Genomic DNA, 18,437 nt, shown 5'->3' with positions numbered 1-18,437 from the left:
TCAGAAAGCAAGACATTATGTTGCCTTTTGTTCTTTCTGCAACTGACAGCACCGTATGGTCTCAACAGGCTGAACTCTTCCTGGCCATCACTGTGGCTGAACCCAGCTAGCCTCGCAGCCTCTGTACTGAATGAAAATACGTCCCTGGGAACTTACTTCTGGGTGCACTCTGCCAGAAATGTTTGCAACCTATGATTTCTGCTACATCCTGAGAGTTATATGTATCTGATGCTGTAATTATCAATTCCTCCGCTTGCACTGTAATCTGAGGTCTCAGATGTCCTCCATTTGGCTCAGAAGAAGCCTCTCTCTACAGTGAGGTTTCCATTTTTCCCACACCCTGCCCAGGATCCAACTGTGAGAACTCGGCAGTATTCCACCACTCACAATGGTATGTCCCACTTAAACGTTTTCATATGCGATTTAAAAGCAAAACAAAGCAGGTTACAATCCCCTATGTGGATTTGTACCTTGTCCCAATGGCATTTGCTTCTCTTGGGTAGGTTTTTGCAGGACATCCTTTCAGTCAATAAAAAGACATCAGTCAATGGAAGTCAAGACATACTAGCCCTCCTTTCCTAAGTTATTTGATTTTTGTACCCATTAAGAACTTATCTTCAATAGAAGCAAGATGAGGTAAATGGACACTATGTGGCCTGCTGAGCACCCTGCAGCTCCTACATTCTATTAGATCAATATTTGGTCTACAAGAAAGAGCACACATGAAAAATAGCTTACACAAAGCAGGCAAAAGTCATGTGGAGGGCAAAAATGCACAGCCTCTTGAAAGTACTATTTATGCATTCAATATTTTTTAGCATGATTTTTCTGTGTGTTTTCTTTTTAAAATGTAGCTTAGAGTAAAATCACAGCCCTTTGAATAAGAAAACAGTATTAATATTTGGATCAAGTGAGATTTAACTATAAAGTCCTCTGAATTCCAGAATCCAATTATCCCTTCAGCTAAAAGGAAGAATAAGGAGTGCAGTTGGGGTGAGAAATCACCTGTACAATAAGATTTCTAAACTGTACTTTACATAGCATAGCATAGCATAGCATAGAATAGACCAGGTTGGAAGAGACCTTCAAGATCACCGCGTCCAACCATCATCCAACACTATCCAATCAACTAAACCATGGCACCAAGCACCCTATCAAGTCTCTTCCTAAACACCTCCAGTGATGGTGACTCTACCACCTCCCCAGGCAGCACATTCCAATGGCCAATCACTCTTTATATGAAGAATTTCTTCCTAACATCCAGCCTGAACCTCCCCTGGTGCAGCTTGAGACTGTGACCTCTTGTTCTGGTGCTGGTTGCCTGGGAGAAGAGACCAGCCCCCACTTGGCTACAACCTCCCTTCAGGTAGTTGTAGAGAGCAATAAGATCTCCCCTGAGCCTCCTCTTCTCTAGGCTAAGCAACCCCAGCTCCCTCAGCCTCTCTTCATAGAGCTTGTGTTCCAAACCCCTCACCAACTTTGTTGCCCTTCTCTGGACACATTCCAGCAAGTCATAATCTTTCCTTAACTGAGGGGCCCAGAACTGGACACAGTACTCAAGCTGTGGCCTAAACAGTGCAGTGTACAGGGGCAGAATGACATATGGAGGGCAATCAGATTTCTTAGCACCTAGCAGAGTATGATCCACAGCTCAATGTCCAGCTTGCAAGTGTTTCAAAAATCTGCAAGTGTATTCAGAAGAATGCTTTTCATGCATGCTGGTTTTCAGAGTTTAAGGCCATAATATGAAAGTAATTAGGAGTGTAAGTCTTCCAGTGATGCCAGTAATATTTTTCAGCTTTCTATTTTTAGAATTCCCTGGCAAGGTTTCCTCTCTAATCCCAGCTCCCAGGTTCTGCATAATGGCCTGAACTGCCAGGATTTTAAAGAACGCCTTGTGGCTAATTTTTTTCTGACTTGTTACAGGAAGGGCAAAATGTGCTTCTTCCCTGACTGTTAGCCAAAAACAGAGCTTCAAAGAATTTTCAAGAATCCAGCAGGCAGCAGTCCATTCACCTGTGTTAAATCCCTTACTCAAGTCAGGGTCCCAGCTTCATACCACAAACTCCCAACCCAAATCTTTCTTCCCGGCCCTTTACCTTTAAAAAGTTACAGTTACAATGGATCAAAGCATTGAAGACAGCACTGAATTACAACTGCAGTAGTATTAAGGAGAACTCTTGATATTTATTTATTTATTCCTTACCTCTTTCTCTTTGTTTTTTGCAACCAAGTATCATAGATGTATTTCACGATGATGATTTCTATATTATGTGCAAACAACAGTGGGAATATAAATATTTATGAGGAAATCATTGCATCCACAGTGTATTTCATGAAAGCTACCACTTTAAAGTATTTTGTGCACAGTCTTGTGGCAAGGTTAATAATTCTCTAACCTGTTTTCTCATCCTCACCATGCTGAAACCAGCTCAGCTTTGCTAAGTTTTTGAATGACATTCAAATGCTGTAACACTGACAACTTCAACAGAGCTGCAAAACCCAAAAAGAAGCAGGGCATTGCTAGAATCTCAGTCAGAGATTAAGGCTCAGCTTCCATCCTTCTAGAAAAACCTTTGCATCTCAAGATGGGGACTGTCCACAATGAAACCGAACACTTGGTTCTGGTCAATTAATTCTGTACTATTCTATACTTAGCAACAACAGCATTTCAAGATGGATTGCAAGGATGCAGTAAGATGAATAAGAAAAACATCTTTTTGCTTTCAAAACAGATTCCTCCATTTCCCCTCCTTTTATGGATGTTCAGTGCATTGATTGTTTCCAGCTGATACATGAAAAACTTGCTCCATTTTCTGTGGCAAAACAAGCAAAGTGTCATGGTCTGGGGACACAGGGCCATCACTCTTTTTGAGGGTTCTGTCAGTGTTCCTTTTGTCTAGACCCTCACATCTTTGAAGTCTTCATGACATGTGTAAATGCATTCCAAATAGGAATTCTTTCCAAATGAGAGCTGAGGAAAGAAAAACCATACTCTTCTGACATGGTTCCACAGTGACAGCTTTTGCTAAATCCTAAAAACTGCAATTTCTTTCTGTCTGAGCCAACACAGTCTCTTCTTTTTCTAAGTGGGGATGTACTTGATGCAACTGAAACTACCCAGAAGTGAATAAGAAATAAGTTAGGACGGACTCAGGGAAAAGTTATGGGTCAAATGTCTCATAAGCAGTTAACAGAAGATATGCCTCTATGTCAGTGTAACTGCAAACCTCAGCTTCCTCATACTTAGGACTTCAGGGCAGCAGATCAGTCACCAGACTTCCCTCTGAGTGACTTCACCCTTCCTTGAGTTAGAACTGCCACTGGTGCCATGGCACTGGAAGAGATGAATGAAGTGCTTACACTCACAGTCAATAATGGTTGGACTCAATGACCTTCAAGGTCTTTTTCAACTGAATCAGTTCCAAGATTATTTTCATACGAATACAGCACTTACAGTGCCCATCAGAAGGGTCACAGACAAAGTAGCTCTTTCCCCTGCTCAAGCACAAAGGTAAGGAAAATCTCTTCCAAATACCTAAAGACAGGCTAAAACCACAAGCCTATGTTTAGGTACCCACCAAAATTAGGGCTGTGTGAAATCCAGGTCAAAAATCCCCAGGTTGAACTCATCCATCTTCTACATCATCTTTCTTTCTCTCTGGCATACACACACACACACATCGAGATACTGGTGACACTGTGCCTACACTCAAATGAAGCTCTTGGAGCACTGCATTGAAGAACACAACATGATCAGCCTGTCTCTGAAGCACCACACTGAACACATAACACTGAAAACCCATGAACTGACATTGCAATAAATCTACAGGCTCTCCAGAGAGCCTTTGTAAATTGCATGGGGAGCCTTCAAGGACAAAGACCCAAATGGTTTTAATTTCCCTCTAAGTGATAGCCATAGTTACTACCAGATTTGGCAGGAAGCAGGCATTCCGTGCCCGTTGGGCTTATATGGACATGAAAAAGAGTTTATGTTTGACATTTGCTTTAAAAACATAATGAAAACCTTTTGCTCTTTCAAGTCTCGAACTTGCATTAGTTTCTGGGAGTCTATTACTTTAAAAAAGCATTTGTTGGCTCTGATTGCTTGGATGACTGACAAGAAAGCATTAGGAGAAGGCTCTTTGTTAGTGTTCTGTAGCAGATGACAAAGAACAGGGAGCAACAGAATGAAGATGCTGAACAGAACATTCACTCTCTGTCCCCCTTGAAACTGTTTCTGACACCAAAGAAGTGTCTCATGATGTCAAAATCTGATTAATCTCTGGCAGCTCTCAATCAATAACACAAAAGAAAGAATACACAGCAGTTCCAGATATTCCCTCCACAGGTTGTCTCCCTGAATGTCACATGCAGCCGTCTGCCTGGTGGCCCAGTGGCACAGACAGTATGGCAAGCACTGGTAACAGTGGAGAGCCAGAAGCAACAGCCCATGTTCCATCAGCTACGCTCCACATTCCCAGCAGACATGGAATGGAGGGCTAATGTCTCCACAGTATCAGGTACATTTGGGGTAGGTCAGAGCTGAGAAGGTTTGTGGATGACATTCTCAGGGCAGAAGGTATGAAAGGGCCAAGGACAGCTAGGTGCAAGGACAGGAAGCAGCAGTTTAATAGAACTCTTTGAAGTCCCACAGCCAAAATGTAGTCAACCTGGTCCCTCCATCCTGAATTCTACATGGGAACCAAAAAGATGTATCCTTTGTATCACAGCTCCTGAAAGAAGGCTGACTTCACACTGTGTAAGGCAGCATATAAAAGGCATCATTCAACTGTTCAAAATCAGGTCTAAGAAAAAGAACTGGGGTATGCCCCAGATCCACTATGATCATAACTGTAATGGTTTAGCACAAGAGCTAAACTCCCTGCTCCCCCAACACAAAAGTGAGGGGAAAAGCAACGCATAAAACTCAGGGTTGAGATAAAGAGGTAAGAGTTTAATATAATATGAAATATCATAATGACAATGCATAATTGCCTTAGATAATAATCTAATAATACAATGCACGATTAGCTTAGCTTGGGCTATTTGCAGAAGTGCAGTGAAATACAGGGGGGAAATGAGCATAAAATTGAAACCCCAAACCAGCAGCTACCTGACTCCCACCCACTCTGCCACCACGCTTGCAGAAAAGAGCCAACTCCCAAGCACCCAGAATCCCGAAGCAGCAACTGGAACAGGAAGCCTCCCATGCTGCAATCTGAACTTCAAGCCCCATCATACTTTGCTCCAGTTGGCACTTTTGGTTTTTTGAAGCTGGCATGTACTTTTTTATTTTTTCCAAGCTGTCATGACTGGCATGGTATGAGTAACAGCAGCAGGTTCAGCTCAATCCATGACAAAAACTTAGCACTTTATGTTCCATTACTTAAAACTAATACACCACCAGTTTACCCATATGGTCACATACATTCTGGAATTCACAAGTAACTGGTAACGTAACCTCTTCATATCCACAGCCAGGAAGCAAAGATGCACCTAGGATTATCACTGTAACTTAAGTGTCCAAGAAGTGACAGAGGAGGCCTACCTTTGGTGACTTCAAAGGGGATCTGGGACATAAGTAACTTTTCTTAAAGCCCACAGGGTCCAAAAGGGTTTTAGAAAACAGTAATTATCTTGTCAGCTCTCCTTACATTACCAGCTGGCTGAGTTGGAAGCCAGAAAACACTGGGATGAAAGAGGGGTTGGCCCTTCCCCAGAGAGGGAGTAACTTCCATGACCTGCTGGACCAGGGCCAGTGGGAAGATCTACAAACTAAGTACAGCAGCATGACAAATCTGAGGATTAACAGCAGCATTGTCAGGGAGCAAGGCATGCTCAAAGCTGGTTATCACATGGGATTCGGGAATGAACTCTGTTTTCGAAAGCCAGTTCAGAAATACCAGGCTGAATCACCTCCTAACCATCACGAGTTGAAACAATCACCCTTGCCGTTGCAAGCTCTTCAGGTTTGGTAAGAGTCCTTACAAGAAAACCTACTGGATGGTTGGTAATGAGCAAAAATCTCAAAGACTTTGAGATAAACTTAGCTAAAAAGACTTCTTCCTTTAGTTTTATGTATGTATTATAAAATGAAACAGGCCAGGTATGAAGGATAGTGCCTACTCACTTCATTCATTTTTTTTCTCCCTAGAAGTGGCACAGCTCTGATGAACAATAGTGGCAGTTGACTCTCTAAAACGCTTCACATCTGTGTTATTTGTGATTGCTGGGTTAGGAACTGGCTGGAGGGCCAAGCCCAGGGAGTGGTGGTGCCACATCCAGCTGGCAGCCAGTCACTAATGGTGTCCCCCAGGGATCAGTGCTGGGCCCTATGCTTTTTAATATCTTTATTGATGATCTGGATGAGGGTATTGAGTCCATCATCAGTAAGTTTGCAGATGAAACCAAGTTGGGAGCAGGTATTGATCTGTTAGAGGGTAGAAGAGCTCTGCAGAGGGACCTTGACAGTCTGGACAGATGGGCAGAGTCCAATAGCATGAGATTTAACATATCTAAGTGCCAGGTTCTACACATTGGCCACAACAACCCCATGCAGTGCTACAGGCTGTAGGGCTGAGTGGCTGGAGAGCAGCCAGGCAGAAAGGGACCTGGGGGTACTGGTTGATAGTAGGCTGAACATGAGCCAGCAGTGTGCCCAGTTGGCCAAGAAGCCCATTGGCATCGTGGCCTGTATCAGGAACAGTATGGCCAGCAGGAGCAGGGAAGTCATTCTGCCCCTGTACACTGCACTGGTTAGGCCACACCTTGAGTCACCATCACTGGAGATGTTTAGGAAGAGACTGGATGGTGCGCTTGGTGCCATGGTTTAGTTGATTAAATGGTGTTGGATGATACACTGGACTTGATGATCTCAAAGGTCTTTTCCAACCTGGTTAATTCTATTCTATTCTATTCTATTCTATTCTATTCTATTCTATTCCATTCCATTCCATTCCATTCTGTTCTGTTCTGTTCTGTTCTGTTCTACTCATGCTCTTGACTCAAAAGGGAAGATCCACACAGCAGTAATATTTGGTTTTAATTTCAAACATCTTACAAGAGTAACACAAATAGGCAAGAATCCATTATTGTAGAAAGCAGTATTGACTGACAGTTAAAGCACAGAAAAACTAAAGTAAGATCTGTTACAGGCTGTGCTACTAAGTGGTTTTGGTTGTCTTTTCATCCTTCCATTTATTTCATTATGGCCAAGATGAAAAAGTGCTGTGTTGTTAACAGATGCAAAATCTACATAACTAGAATAAAATGATAAATTAAAATTTCCTATTCTTCTTTCAAGTGACATCCAAGGCTGTCATTTGCCTCATTTGAAACAGAAGCTCCAGGACATTACACACAAGATGGTTTTTTGTACATACTATTAATTTTGAAAGTATTACCAATGATCATCTGAACAGGTGTCAAAAAGAAGTTCTAATTAATTGTTTCAGACATAAAGCACAACAGTGTACATGTACATTTCTGGTGACTCTCACATTTACTCTTGCTGTCCTTTGATGGTGGTAAAATTTACACTATGCCTTCTAGGTCAAGCTTCCACCTGGTCTTACAACTGGTAGGTCACTGAACAAGAAAACAAGATTTCATAAACACATTCCATAGTAATTCTCCAAGAAAAAGGAGCACCAGTTAGGCAGAATAATAATTTCTGACTCAGAAATTGGTGAAATACTAGGGCAGAGGAAGTACAGAAGACTAGAAAACAAAAGCAAGAAATCCTGGACTACTTTAATGCTTTTTGTCCGAGGACAAAACCATTATTCAGGTCCTAAATGGGTAAGCTACCAAACAGTATGTTGCAGTGCCTTCAGCTGTCCTAGAGTTAAACTCCTCTTCCCATCATCTTGTAAGAAGCTACAGAGGGCAGAAACTAAGACAGCAATCCATGCACTGAGTAACACCCATCAAACACTCAATACTGGGCACATGCTTTCTTTTTACACTCTCGCTGTGTTTTCTTCAGCCAGCATAGCAAAATCCTGTCTAGCTGGAAAATCTAATCCTACTTACTTTGTCTCTGTCTGTACTTTAAACAGAGCAGGCTGGAAAGAGAAAAGAAACAAAAAGTTAGAGGACTGCTGTCTTCTCATCTGCTTTTAAGAGAAGGCCACTTAATGTTTGGAGCTTTTCCCAGAAGTGATCAATTACAGAAAGTGGCAGGTCACATAAAATGAATTCACAACACAAAGTAGCTGCCGCATCCAGCTGTTCTAACTCAGTCTTGTCATGTACTATATTCCATAGCCTCTCTCCTAATGGTCAAACTTAGATAGTGGGAATTCACATAAATGAAGCAAGAGTACAGCATATGAGCTTACTGGGCTCCTTGCAAGCTGCTAACTGGCTTCTAATGTAAATCTCCTTTTCCTCTCTCAGCCCCTCCCACAAATGTCTCCCCAGCCCAGCTCACTCATAGGAAGGTTAACATGAAGAATATTGTTAACTACAACCCATGCTAAAGATGAAAATGCTCCCTGAAATCTAAGTTTAATTTTCTGGAGGGTATTTATATATTAACTGCCACAGCACTATATCCTGTATCAACTGTTTCCTGGGTAAGAGGTATCTCCACTTGCCTGGGGTTTTCAAGCAGTCATCATCTCATTGTATGAGACTGGATCAGGATTCTCATGCTTTATTTATCTGTTTACCAGTAATGATGTAAAAGATCCACTAACAGCTGTGTTCAGCACTGAAAGTCTTGTTGCTGCAAGAGCAGTAAGACTCCAATTCAACAGCTGCAGATATGTAAAACAGAACCTGTATTATACATAAACAACTAAGCACGTTAAAGTACTATCAGAAATATCAGGGTTAAACAAGTGAAAATAAGCCCCAGCATACATCACAAGTACAGTTTCAAACACAAGCATCAAGTGATCTGTGTACTCACATTAGAGGGAAAAGGTGGGCAGTGGGCAAGAAAGCTGCTTATGTAAGGGTATCTGAGAGGATGCAACAAAACAAAAGGAAATACCAAGCAGCCATCTCTTCAGAGGAAAATATAAGAGGGCATTGCAACAACTGTTGTTACGTTGGGGAGGAAGGGCGAATTCATTACGAGCAGCACCATATGTGGGTCACCAGGGGATCAAACATTCTTAAACTTTAATTCAGTAAAATATCTTAGGTCATCTTTAAAATTAATTTTCAGTATCTGGAGATGTTGAGATCACATGAACCTGTATTTCATTGCCTAGGAATAGGCTTAAGAAATTGCTTTTTGTTCAAGTGTTTTGTTGAATGAAGAAACCTGCTGCTAGAGCCAAGTACACACTCAACTCATGATGATGCCTCAACCTCTTATATGAGTAGAGACAGCCTGGAGGAGAAAGGGAGATAGAATCATAGAATCAATAAGTTTGGAAAAGACCTCAAAGATCATCAAATCCAACCTGTCACCCAACACCTCATGACTACTAAACCATGGCACCAAGTGCCACGTCCAATCCCCTCTTGAGTTCCTCCAGGGATGGTGACTCCACCACCTCCCTGGGCAGCCCATTCCAACTGCTAACAACTCTCTCTGAGAAGAACTTTCTCCTCACCTCGAGCCTAAACTTCCCCTGGCACAGCTTGAGACTGTTAGGTGCTGCTAACATTTTACTTGTTCATGTGAGAGGCTGGGAGTCCTCAGGTACCAGTGCTACCCAAGCATTTATAAAAATCAGCAGGAGCTCTCTCTGCTGTTGGATGGCCATGGGATCTGCATCAGCCCCGAGATCAGGAAGAAGGACCAGCTGGAATGAAGGAGAAATAGGAAAAGGAGCATGACTCTTATTCCACATATCATAAAAGAACTCACATGTTTTGAGTAACAATGATGATAATTTAATCATTGGTTTGGATGACTGAACAATGCATATCAGTGACGGAATTGTGATCAGAACCATCTGTGCAAAGAAACAGCTTCACGGAATGGTGAGGTGACTGAAACAGTATTTAACCTCCTTGGTTTTAACCAGCCAGATTTGAAGCAGATTGTACTTACAGTCAGCATATCCATTTCTCCCTCTCTGTTCTCTGAGATGTTTATTCTATCAGTTTTCTGGATAACCAAAGGATTGCCCTATGTCCCTCCCTTCCCTATTTAGATTTAAAATAGAAAAATCAGAACCTACAATTAATTTTCTTTTACAGTAACACAATTTTATTTTCATAGTCTGTAGGAATAAACAATTCTGAAATTAAAAAGCAACAGCAATAGTCAAAGTAATTGGCAAAGTCTAAAAAGATTGTTTTCTTAGGAACTTTCATGGGAAATTTCTTCCTCTTAAGGCATGGCACCTGAGCCATTTGAGGAACTTTCTCTTTCCTACTATTCTCTTAATATCTTTCTGGAAAGAAAAAGTGTTTTAAATCCTTCCTTGCTTATCAGTTTCCTCAAGAAATTATTAAGTTTCAAAGCTGCATTTATTTTTCTTTAAAGAAAAAAATATCTTTACTTCCCTCTTGCTAAAGCCACTATGAAACTGGATTAAAATGACTGAAAACCATCCAGCCCATTTCCCTACAGAACATATCTCAGCTGTCAGACAGAAGTCAGGATACTGAAGTGAAATATCTTAAGGGGGCTACAAGAAAGCCAGTGAGGGACTTTCAGGATGTCAGGTAGTGACAGGACTAGGGGGAATGGGAAAAAAAATAGAAATGGGTAGATTCAGATTGGATGATAGGAAGAAGTTCTTCACCATGAAGGTGGTGAGGCACTGGAACAGGTTGCCCAGGGAGGTGGTAGAAGTCCCATCCCTGGAGGTTTGTAAGGCCAGGCTGGATGTGGCTCTGAGCAACCTGATCTGGTGTGAGGTGTCCCTGCCCATGGCGGGGGGGTGGAACTAGATGATCTTTGAGGTCTCTTCCAACCCTAACAATTCTATGATTCTAAGACAGAATTCTTTTCAGAAATAGCCATTATGTTTCAATGTACTTCACCAGCCTGAGACTCTTTGGGATCTAATTGATACAGCAGCTAATATTGCTTGAGGTTTTTGCTCATTAAAAATACAACACACAACTTGCATTTAAGGAACCAGACATTTTGCTGAAGACCTTGAAATGAACTCCAGTTGCATACCACTATGCGGTCTCCATTAGGCTAGCTTCTGCTTTCCCCAAGATTCTAATGTACTAAGTAATGTCAGTACACATAATGATGTCCCACTCAGCGCTGTTCAGCCCATACCTGGAGCACTGCACACAGTTTTGGTCCCCACTGTACAAAACAGATGCAGACAGGCTGGAAAGTGTCCATGAGAATGATCAGAGGCCAGTTGGACACTGGAATAATCTCCCAGAAGAAGGCTCCATAATGGACAGTGTAAAGACTCACTTGACAGGATGCTGGGCCATCTCATTTCAACTGGACTACTACATAATAAAGTTAGACCAGCTGATCTTGGGGGACCCTTCCAACGTGGCATTCTGTGATTCTGTGAAATAACCTGGCTGGTTAAATAATCCTAATGAAGGGGGAATAGGATACATAGCCCAAGGGATTTCCCAGCTACATATGATAAAAAAACATGATGCCACTTTTCTCCAGAATCTGTTTATCAGATGAAAGAACACATTTATTGACCAAAGTGTCATCAGCCCACAGGGATTCATCAGCTTCTCAAATAGGTTTTCACTACCAATGCCCCCACTGGCTGCACTCATCAGCTGGCCTACAGAGGACCTAGCAGTGGCAAAAAAAAATTTTAAAAAATAAAAATTAAAAGCTTTCTCATAAGAATTCTAGTTGCTTTATTCTGACTTTCCAGTCACATATGACAATATAAGAAAATGATGCTGAAAACTTCTGAGCTTGTGGGCATTTTGGCTCAGTGCTGCTATTTGCTTAGTACTCAACCCAAAACCCCTTTTAAATCTTTCTTCCTGGAAGAATTAATTTTCTTCCTATTCTTTCCATCTGTATAAATACATCGTCAAAGCCAAAGGCAAAATATTCACACAGAGAGCTTATGGATTTTGTAATGCTGGTGACTGAGCTCTGATGTAGAATAGCACCCCCACATCTGCAGGCTTTCACTCAGAGATACAAAGATATAATATGGATGTCTACTGTATAGAGAAGACAGTAGAATAGAATAGAATAGAATAGAATAGGATAGAATAGAATAGGATAGGATAGAATAGAATAGAATAGAATAGAATAGAATAGAATAGAATAGAATAGAATAGAATAGAATAGAATTAACCAGGTTGAAAGAGACCTTTGAGATCATCAAATCCAACCTATCATCCAACACTATCTAATCAACTAAACCATGGCACCAAGTGCCCCATCAAGTCTCCTCCTAAACACCTCCAGTGATGGTGACTCCACCACCTCCCTGGGCAGCACATTCCAATAGGCAATCACTATTTCTGTGAAAAACTTCTTCCTAACATCCAGCCTAAACCTCCCCTGGTGCAGCTTGAGACTGTGTCCTCTTGTTCTGGTGCTGGTTGCCTGGGAGAAGAGACCAACCCCCACCTGGCTACAACCTCCCTTCAGGTAGTTGTAGAGAGCAGTAAGGTCTCCCCTGAGCCTCCTCTTCTCCAGGCTAAGCAACCCCAGCTCCCTCAGCCTCTCTTCATAGGGCTTGTGCTCCAAACCCCTCCCCAGCTTTGCTGCCCTTCTCTGGACACCTTCCAGCAACTCAACATGTTTCCTAAACTGAGGGGCCCAGAACTGGACACAGTACTCAAGGTGTGGCCTAACCAGTGCTGAGATTTGCTCCTTCAAGAAGTTTGACCTCACTAAGTATCATTCCAGGAGCCTGACTTCTCTTACAGTATTATAGACAAAGGGAAAGGAATTTAAAGATGTGGTAAAAAATAAGTATTGAAATAGTAAGCTTTCAGGTTTCTTTAGGATATGATCAGGAAGGATTCCCTGCAGAAACTGCACCAGGGCTGGGGCTTGCATTCAGTCTTGATTCCAGTCAAGACTGAACAGGGAATTCAACAGTCACTGTCACAGCAGCCCCACAGAAAGCTGACAAACCACCCCTGGACAAGGCCTACAAAAAAACCAAACAAGTAAACAAAAAACCCAACAAACAAAAAACCCACCACCACCAACAGCAAAAGTGCAAACCTGTAACATTAGTATCAATTTCAAGTAAGCTTAATTCCATCGATTCCAAGAGGAAAATAATTGTCTAGTATAATCGTGCTAGGAAAGTCTACCCCTCCTCTTGAAAATACAAAGCAAGCAAGCCCCCTCACTCTGTATAACACCTCCCTAGACTCAAATTTATGCTCTTTCCCCTCACCTTTGTGTTAAGACCTTTTTGCATACTCTGAGGCAGTGTCTAATATTGTGATTATTCATAGTAGAAATTCAGATGGCCTATTGCATAATTATCTCTCTTCCTGCTGAAGGAGAAAGATCAATAGAAACCCAGCAATATAGAAAGCTCATATTTTAAGGTGTTGCTTGTTACCTCCTTTTTCATGTTCCAGATGTAAAAAGAACTCGCTGATGTTAATACATCCTGCCCACATGTTTGCTGCTCCATAACAGCAGCATAAAATTGGAGCCTATGCCAGCGTCGTAAACTGCTCCAGCATTTGAACTTTCTACAATCAGTATTTTGAGAATTACTGGCCCAGCTTCCCCTATCACTCAAACTAACTTTAAATTGATGAAATGCAATTGGTTTCAGAGAAGAAATTCTTTATCCCGATACAGAATAAGAGAGGAATGCAGACCATCCATTTCATGGAACTTGGTATGAAATTGGTGAAGCTCTGCTTTGCCTCAGAAGTCCCTCTGCATCCCTACAAGCCAGTCCTAAGTAAACGAGTTACTGGATTTCTTTCTCTTGTTGCTTGCTGCTACCTTCTCCCTGTCTGCTAACCAATACTAACATTAATTAGCTGGAGAGTCCTCTGAGTAGCAAATCAGCAGCCCCAGGCAGCCACAAAGGAGTAACCAAATTGTGCTAGGGCAAAACTGTCATTGTGAACAGGTACCACACCAGTTTCTGAGAAATAGGGTCACCCATCCCTAACTAAGTCTTAATAATAAAAGCATGAGCATGAAAAGGAGAACAAGGCATGGAGTTTTCTCCCAAAGTAATATAGTGTGGAACAAGCTCTTAATGTGTTTCAAGACAAATAAGGAGAGACTTCAGAGCCTTTGGACAACTGTTTAAGGGATCAAGAACACAAGTAGTGAAGTGACCTCCTCTATCCCTTCAGCTGCAGGGAGTGATGAGGGAATAAACAAGAACAGACAGAAGATTAATGCTGAACCTGGTGTCATGATCTGGATGAGGGGATCAAGTGTGCACTCAGTAATTTTGCAGATGTTGGGAGGGAGTGTTGATCTGCTTGAGAGTAGAAAGGCTCTACAGAGGGACCTGGACAAGCTGAATTGATGAGCTCAGGCCAGTTGTATGAAATTCAACAAGGCCAATTGTATGAGATTCTACAAAGCCAAGTGCTGAGTCCTGCACCTGGATCACAACCACCCCATGCACACAGGAAGAGCTGCTGTAAAGCTGCCCGGCACAGAACAACCTGGGAGTGTGGGTTAACAGCTGGATGAATGTGAGCCAGCAGTGTGCTCAGATGGCCAAGAAGATCAACAGCATCCTGGCCTGGATCAGCAATAGTGTGGTCAGCCTGACCAGGGAAGTGACTGTCCTGCTGGACCTGATCAGCACTGGTGAGGCCAGAACTTGAGTGCTGAGTTCAGTTTTGGAGCCCTCACTACAAAAAGGACATTGAGGTGGTGGAGCTGGTCCAGAAAAGGGCAACAAAGCTGGTGAAGGGTTTGGAGAACAGGTCTGGTGAGGAACAGCTGAGGGAACTGGGATTGTTCAGTCTGGAGAAAACAAGGCTAGGGGGAGACCTCATTGCTCTTTACAACTCCAGAAAGGAGGTTGGAGCAAGGCAGGGGGTTGGTCTCTTCTCCCTAGTATCAGGTGACAGAACAAGAGGATATGGCCTGAATTTGTGCCAGAGGAGGTTTAGGTTGGTTATTAGGAAAAATGCCTTTCCTGTAAGAGTGGTCAGGCATTGATAACAGGCTGCCCAGGGAGGTGGTAAAGTCACCGTCCCTGAAGTTGTTAAAAAGAGGCAGAGATGTGGTGCTGGTGGACATGGTTTAGCACCAGACTTGGTAGGGTTAGATAATGGTTGGACTTGATCATCTCTAACGAGTTCAGCCAAAACAATTCTATGATTCTAAGAACACCCAGTAGAACTGTGGTCCTGGTGTCCAATGAATCCCTGCACAATGACCAATTAGTAGGAGCACGCTCCATTAAGATTCTAAAATTGGACTCAAGACACTGGAGAGAAGAGGTACTCAAAAATTGATAGTATCAATCCCTGGGGAAGAAACAAACAAAAAAAAAAAAAGAGTAAAGTTTATTACAGTAATTTCTCTTTCCATTGTAACATTATGATTTTCAGGTTTAATATTGTGCCTAAGGTCATAGGCTAATGCCTCTTTGGCAAGAGATCACTGGAGATCATTGTATATGCTTTCAAATGGAATAAAGCTCCTTCTTCTTATTCTGAGAGAAAGCAAGAAAAAAATTAGCCCTTTAAATGAGTCACTTGTCTACAACTGAATGCTGGCCATCTTACATCACAGAAGAAGGCAATTCTGGCAGGAAAACACACACTCAGATATTTCCTTGGCAGCTTTTTATAATAAAATTGTTATTTGAAGCTGCCTGGTTTGAAATGTTAGACACAAGCGTGATGGAGATAGTTTCACAGATAGAGTGCACACGAGACGGTCAAACGGATCTTGAAACCAGTCAAAATTACTTAATGCATACATCCAGCATTTACTACTTGTGAGGTATATTATTCATTAATTTCTGGGAAAAGTAATCCTAAAAGGTTTCAGCAGAAATGGTATGTTTTCAGAAGGGATTTGAAATGAAAGAGAATGCTCACTTCGGCATGCACGAGGGGAGGGAGACTGCTGTAGCGTGCCGAACCCCCATCAGGACAGACATTTAAACATATGCTTAAAATTAGTTCAAATCTGTTGAGCTTTTCGAGGTAACCCAGAAGGAAGTGCCTAAAACTTCAAAGGTCCAGAGGTTTGCTTTGCAAACCAGAAATGGAGATGCTTGAATGAGCCCTTGGAATGTGCTGCACGGCGCTGAGCTCTGAGCTAGCACTCCACAGAGCTTTCTGCTGGTTCCTATTCACAGCTGTGATGAGAAGCTACGATTTTGGCAGTTCTTCTGGTTTTATCTACAGTCGGAAAGTCAAAGAGAAGCTAGCACTGAGATGAAATAGAGTTAAAACCAAATTACCTAAAGCTGATCAAACTCACACCACGAAAGCTGCTATGAATACATCAGGGTTATCAACCCATTCCCATTTTTGGACATTTATTTTCCATGACTGCCTCCCAAAAGCCATTTAGATGATTTAGGTGTGTGTTCAAATGTAGAGATGTGGTGCCGAGTGACATGGTTTAGCCTTAGTAGAGTTAAATACTGGTTGGACTCGATCATCTCAAAGTTTTTTTCTAACCCAAACGATTCTATGGTTCTGTGATTCTAAAAAGGCATATTCACATCCTGGCAGCCACGGCCGGGCTCACCAGGCAGCAGGACGGGCTCAGTGCCTCTGCTCAGCCGCCGCCGCTGTCGCGTACGTGGCCCGAAGCCGAGATGGGCTGCGCCGGGCTCAGCCTGGGCGCCGGGAAGCCTCCGGACAGGAGTCGAGGCGGGCTCGGTGTACCTGCTCCTCCGTTCTCCTCACCGCTGCAGAGGCAAGCGGACCCTGCCGAACCGAGCCCCGCTGAACCCCGACTTGCCCCGCCAACCTCCCACCGGCGCCCCGCGGCCCGGGCCCGGCACAGCGATGCTCCCGGCGCCCGGCGCAGCCGTCCCTCGCCCCGCGGCCCGCCCCTGGAGCCCGGCGGGGGTGTCCGCGGCCCCGGCAATGCCGAAACCCGCGCTGCAGCCCCCTCGGCGTGGAGAGCACGTCCCGCGTACCTGAACCATCGTCTCGGCCTCCTCTTGCGCAGAGCGGCGGCAGGACGGGGGACGCAGCTCCCTCCTGCGACACGCAAGGCTGGCCCGGCCGCCCATGGGACACCCCGGGCCGCTCCTCGCCTCCGATGCGGCCGGGAACTCTGCCCTCCGCCCGCCCCTCACCCGCCGCCCGCAGCCATGGGCCCCTCGCCCCTGCGCGGCCGCTGCTGAGCTTCCACAAGCAGTCTGAGCAACCCCGGGCTGCCAGCCACTCTCCGAGCTCCTCTCTTCTGCTTCCCCTTTTGTTACCGGACTCCCGAACTGACCACACCGTGCCCCCTCCGGGGCCGGGACAACAAATCAGAGAGCCGGTGCCGAAAGCTCTGTCTGAAGCTGGGGAAGCTTCGCCTTCCCTGTCCTGGTGGGAGGGTTTTTGGATCAACGAGCGGTATGGATACAGTAACAACGAAACTAGGAACCGGCCAAACAGTCCGCCTCGGAGGGTGCGCAGCTGTGTGCGGGAGAAAAGCGCTTTCCAACAGTCTGTCGCCAAAGCAAGTTTATCATACCCAAATAACTTGAGAGAGAAAAATGAGTGTTTCAAGTTGACACTAAGAGTTACTTTGAAAACAGTGTCAGAATGGGAGAACCTGCAGGAATTTCCTGCTGCTTTGTGTAATCTGCCTGCCTGGGTACAATAATGAATTCCCTCCAGTTTATAACAAGAACTTCTCTGCCCGCAAAAGTGTGCACACGGCTGGGGGCAGGCAGGGCCACCGGCTGATGCACCGTGAGTCCAAAGACAGGGATTCTTCTTCTCTCTTGGGCAGAGACATTTTCTATTCCCTACAGCAGACATTTTCACGAGTGTGCTGTGATTTTGAATGTTTTGATTCTTAGGAAAGATATAACAGCTTTACCCACAGCACCGAGAATCCGTGGCTTCCACCAGGTCCTAATGCAATAAGACTGGGTAACTCTTGCTACTGTAATTAAGGGATTGTGTGCAAAAACATTCAGCTGTCTTTGGTTTTCCAGGTTTCCAAAGCTTCCCTGAATCAAGCACTCTGAGAAGTTCAAGTCCTGCTGTAAAAGATGTCAGTTAACTGAACAGCAGATAACATTCACTACCTGTTTCCAAACATTTACATTTCAGTGTTGTAGCAAAGGCATCTCAAAACAGATTTGCCAGAAATGGATCAGTCAGCTTTGGTTTTCCTCAAGGAATGGAGAAGATGAGAAACAATTTCTGAACATTTGTGTTGTGATAACATCTGGCATGTTACAGAATAGAATCGTAGAATCTTTAAGGTTGGAAAAGACCTCCAGGATCTTCAATTCCAACTATCAACCCAAGACCACCACGTTCAACACTAAACCATGTCCCTCAGGACCACATCTCTTCAGTTTTTGAACACCTCCAGGAACAGTGATTCCACCATTTCCCTGGGCAATCTCTTCTAA

General features: G+C 43.6%; 1 protein-coding gene across 1 annotated transcript in view; it reads right to left on the bottom strand.

Annotated features, from left to right (window-relative positions):
• Positions 1-17,428, bottom strand: part of LOC128897196 (tensin-1-like) — a 121,846-nt gene extending 104,418 nt beyond the window's left edge. The window contains exon 1 of the mRNA XM_054161274.1: positions 16,995-17,428. Coding sequence (XP_054017249.1) covers positions 16,995-17,090 — 96 coding nt within the window. The 5' untranslated portion in view covers positions 17,091-17,428. The remainder of the gene's footprint in view (positions 1-16,994) is intronic.
• Between the last annotated feature and the right edge of the window lie 1,009 nt (positions 17,429-18,437).

The sequence above is a fragment of the Dryobates pubescens genome, chromosome 4, assembly GCF_014839835.1.
Source record: "Dryobates pubescens isolate bDryPub1 chromosome 4, bDryPub1.pri, whole genome shotgun sequence".
Taxonomy (NCBI): domain Eukaryota; kingdom Metazoa; phylum Chordata; class Aves; order Piciformes; family Picidae; genus Dryobates; species Dryobates pubescens.
This window is presented reverse-complemented; position numbering and strand designations above follow the sequence as displayed.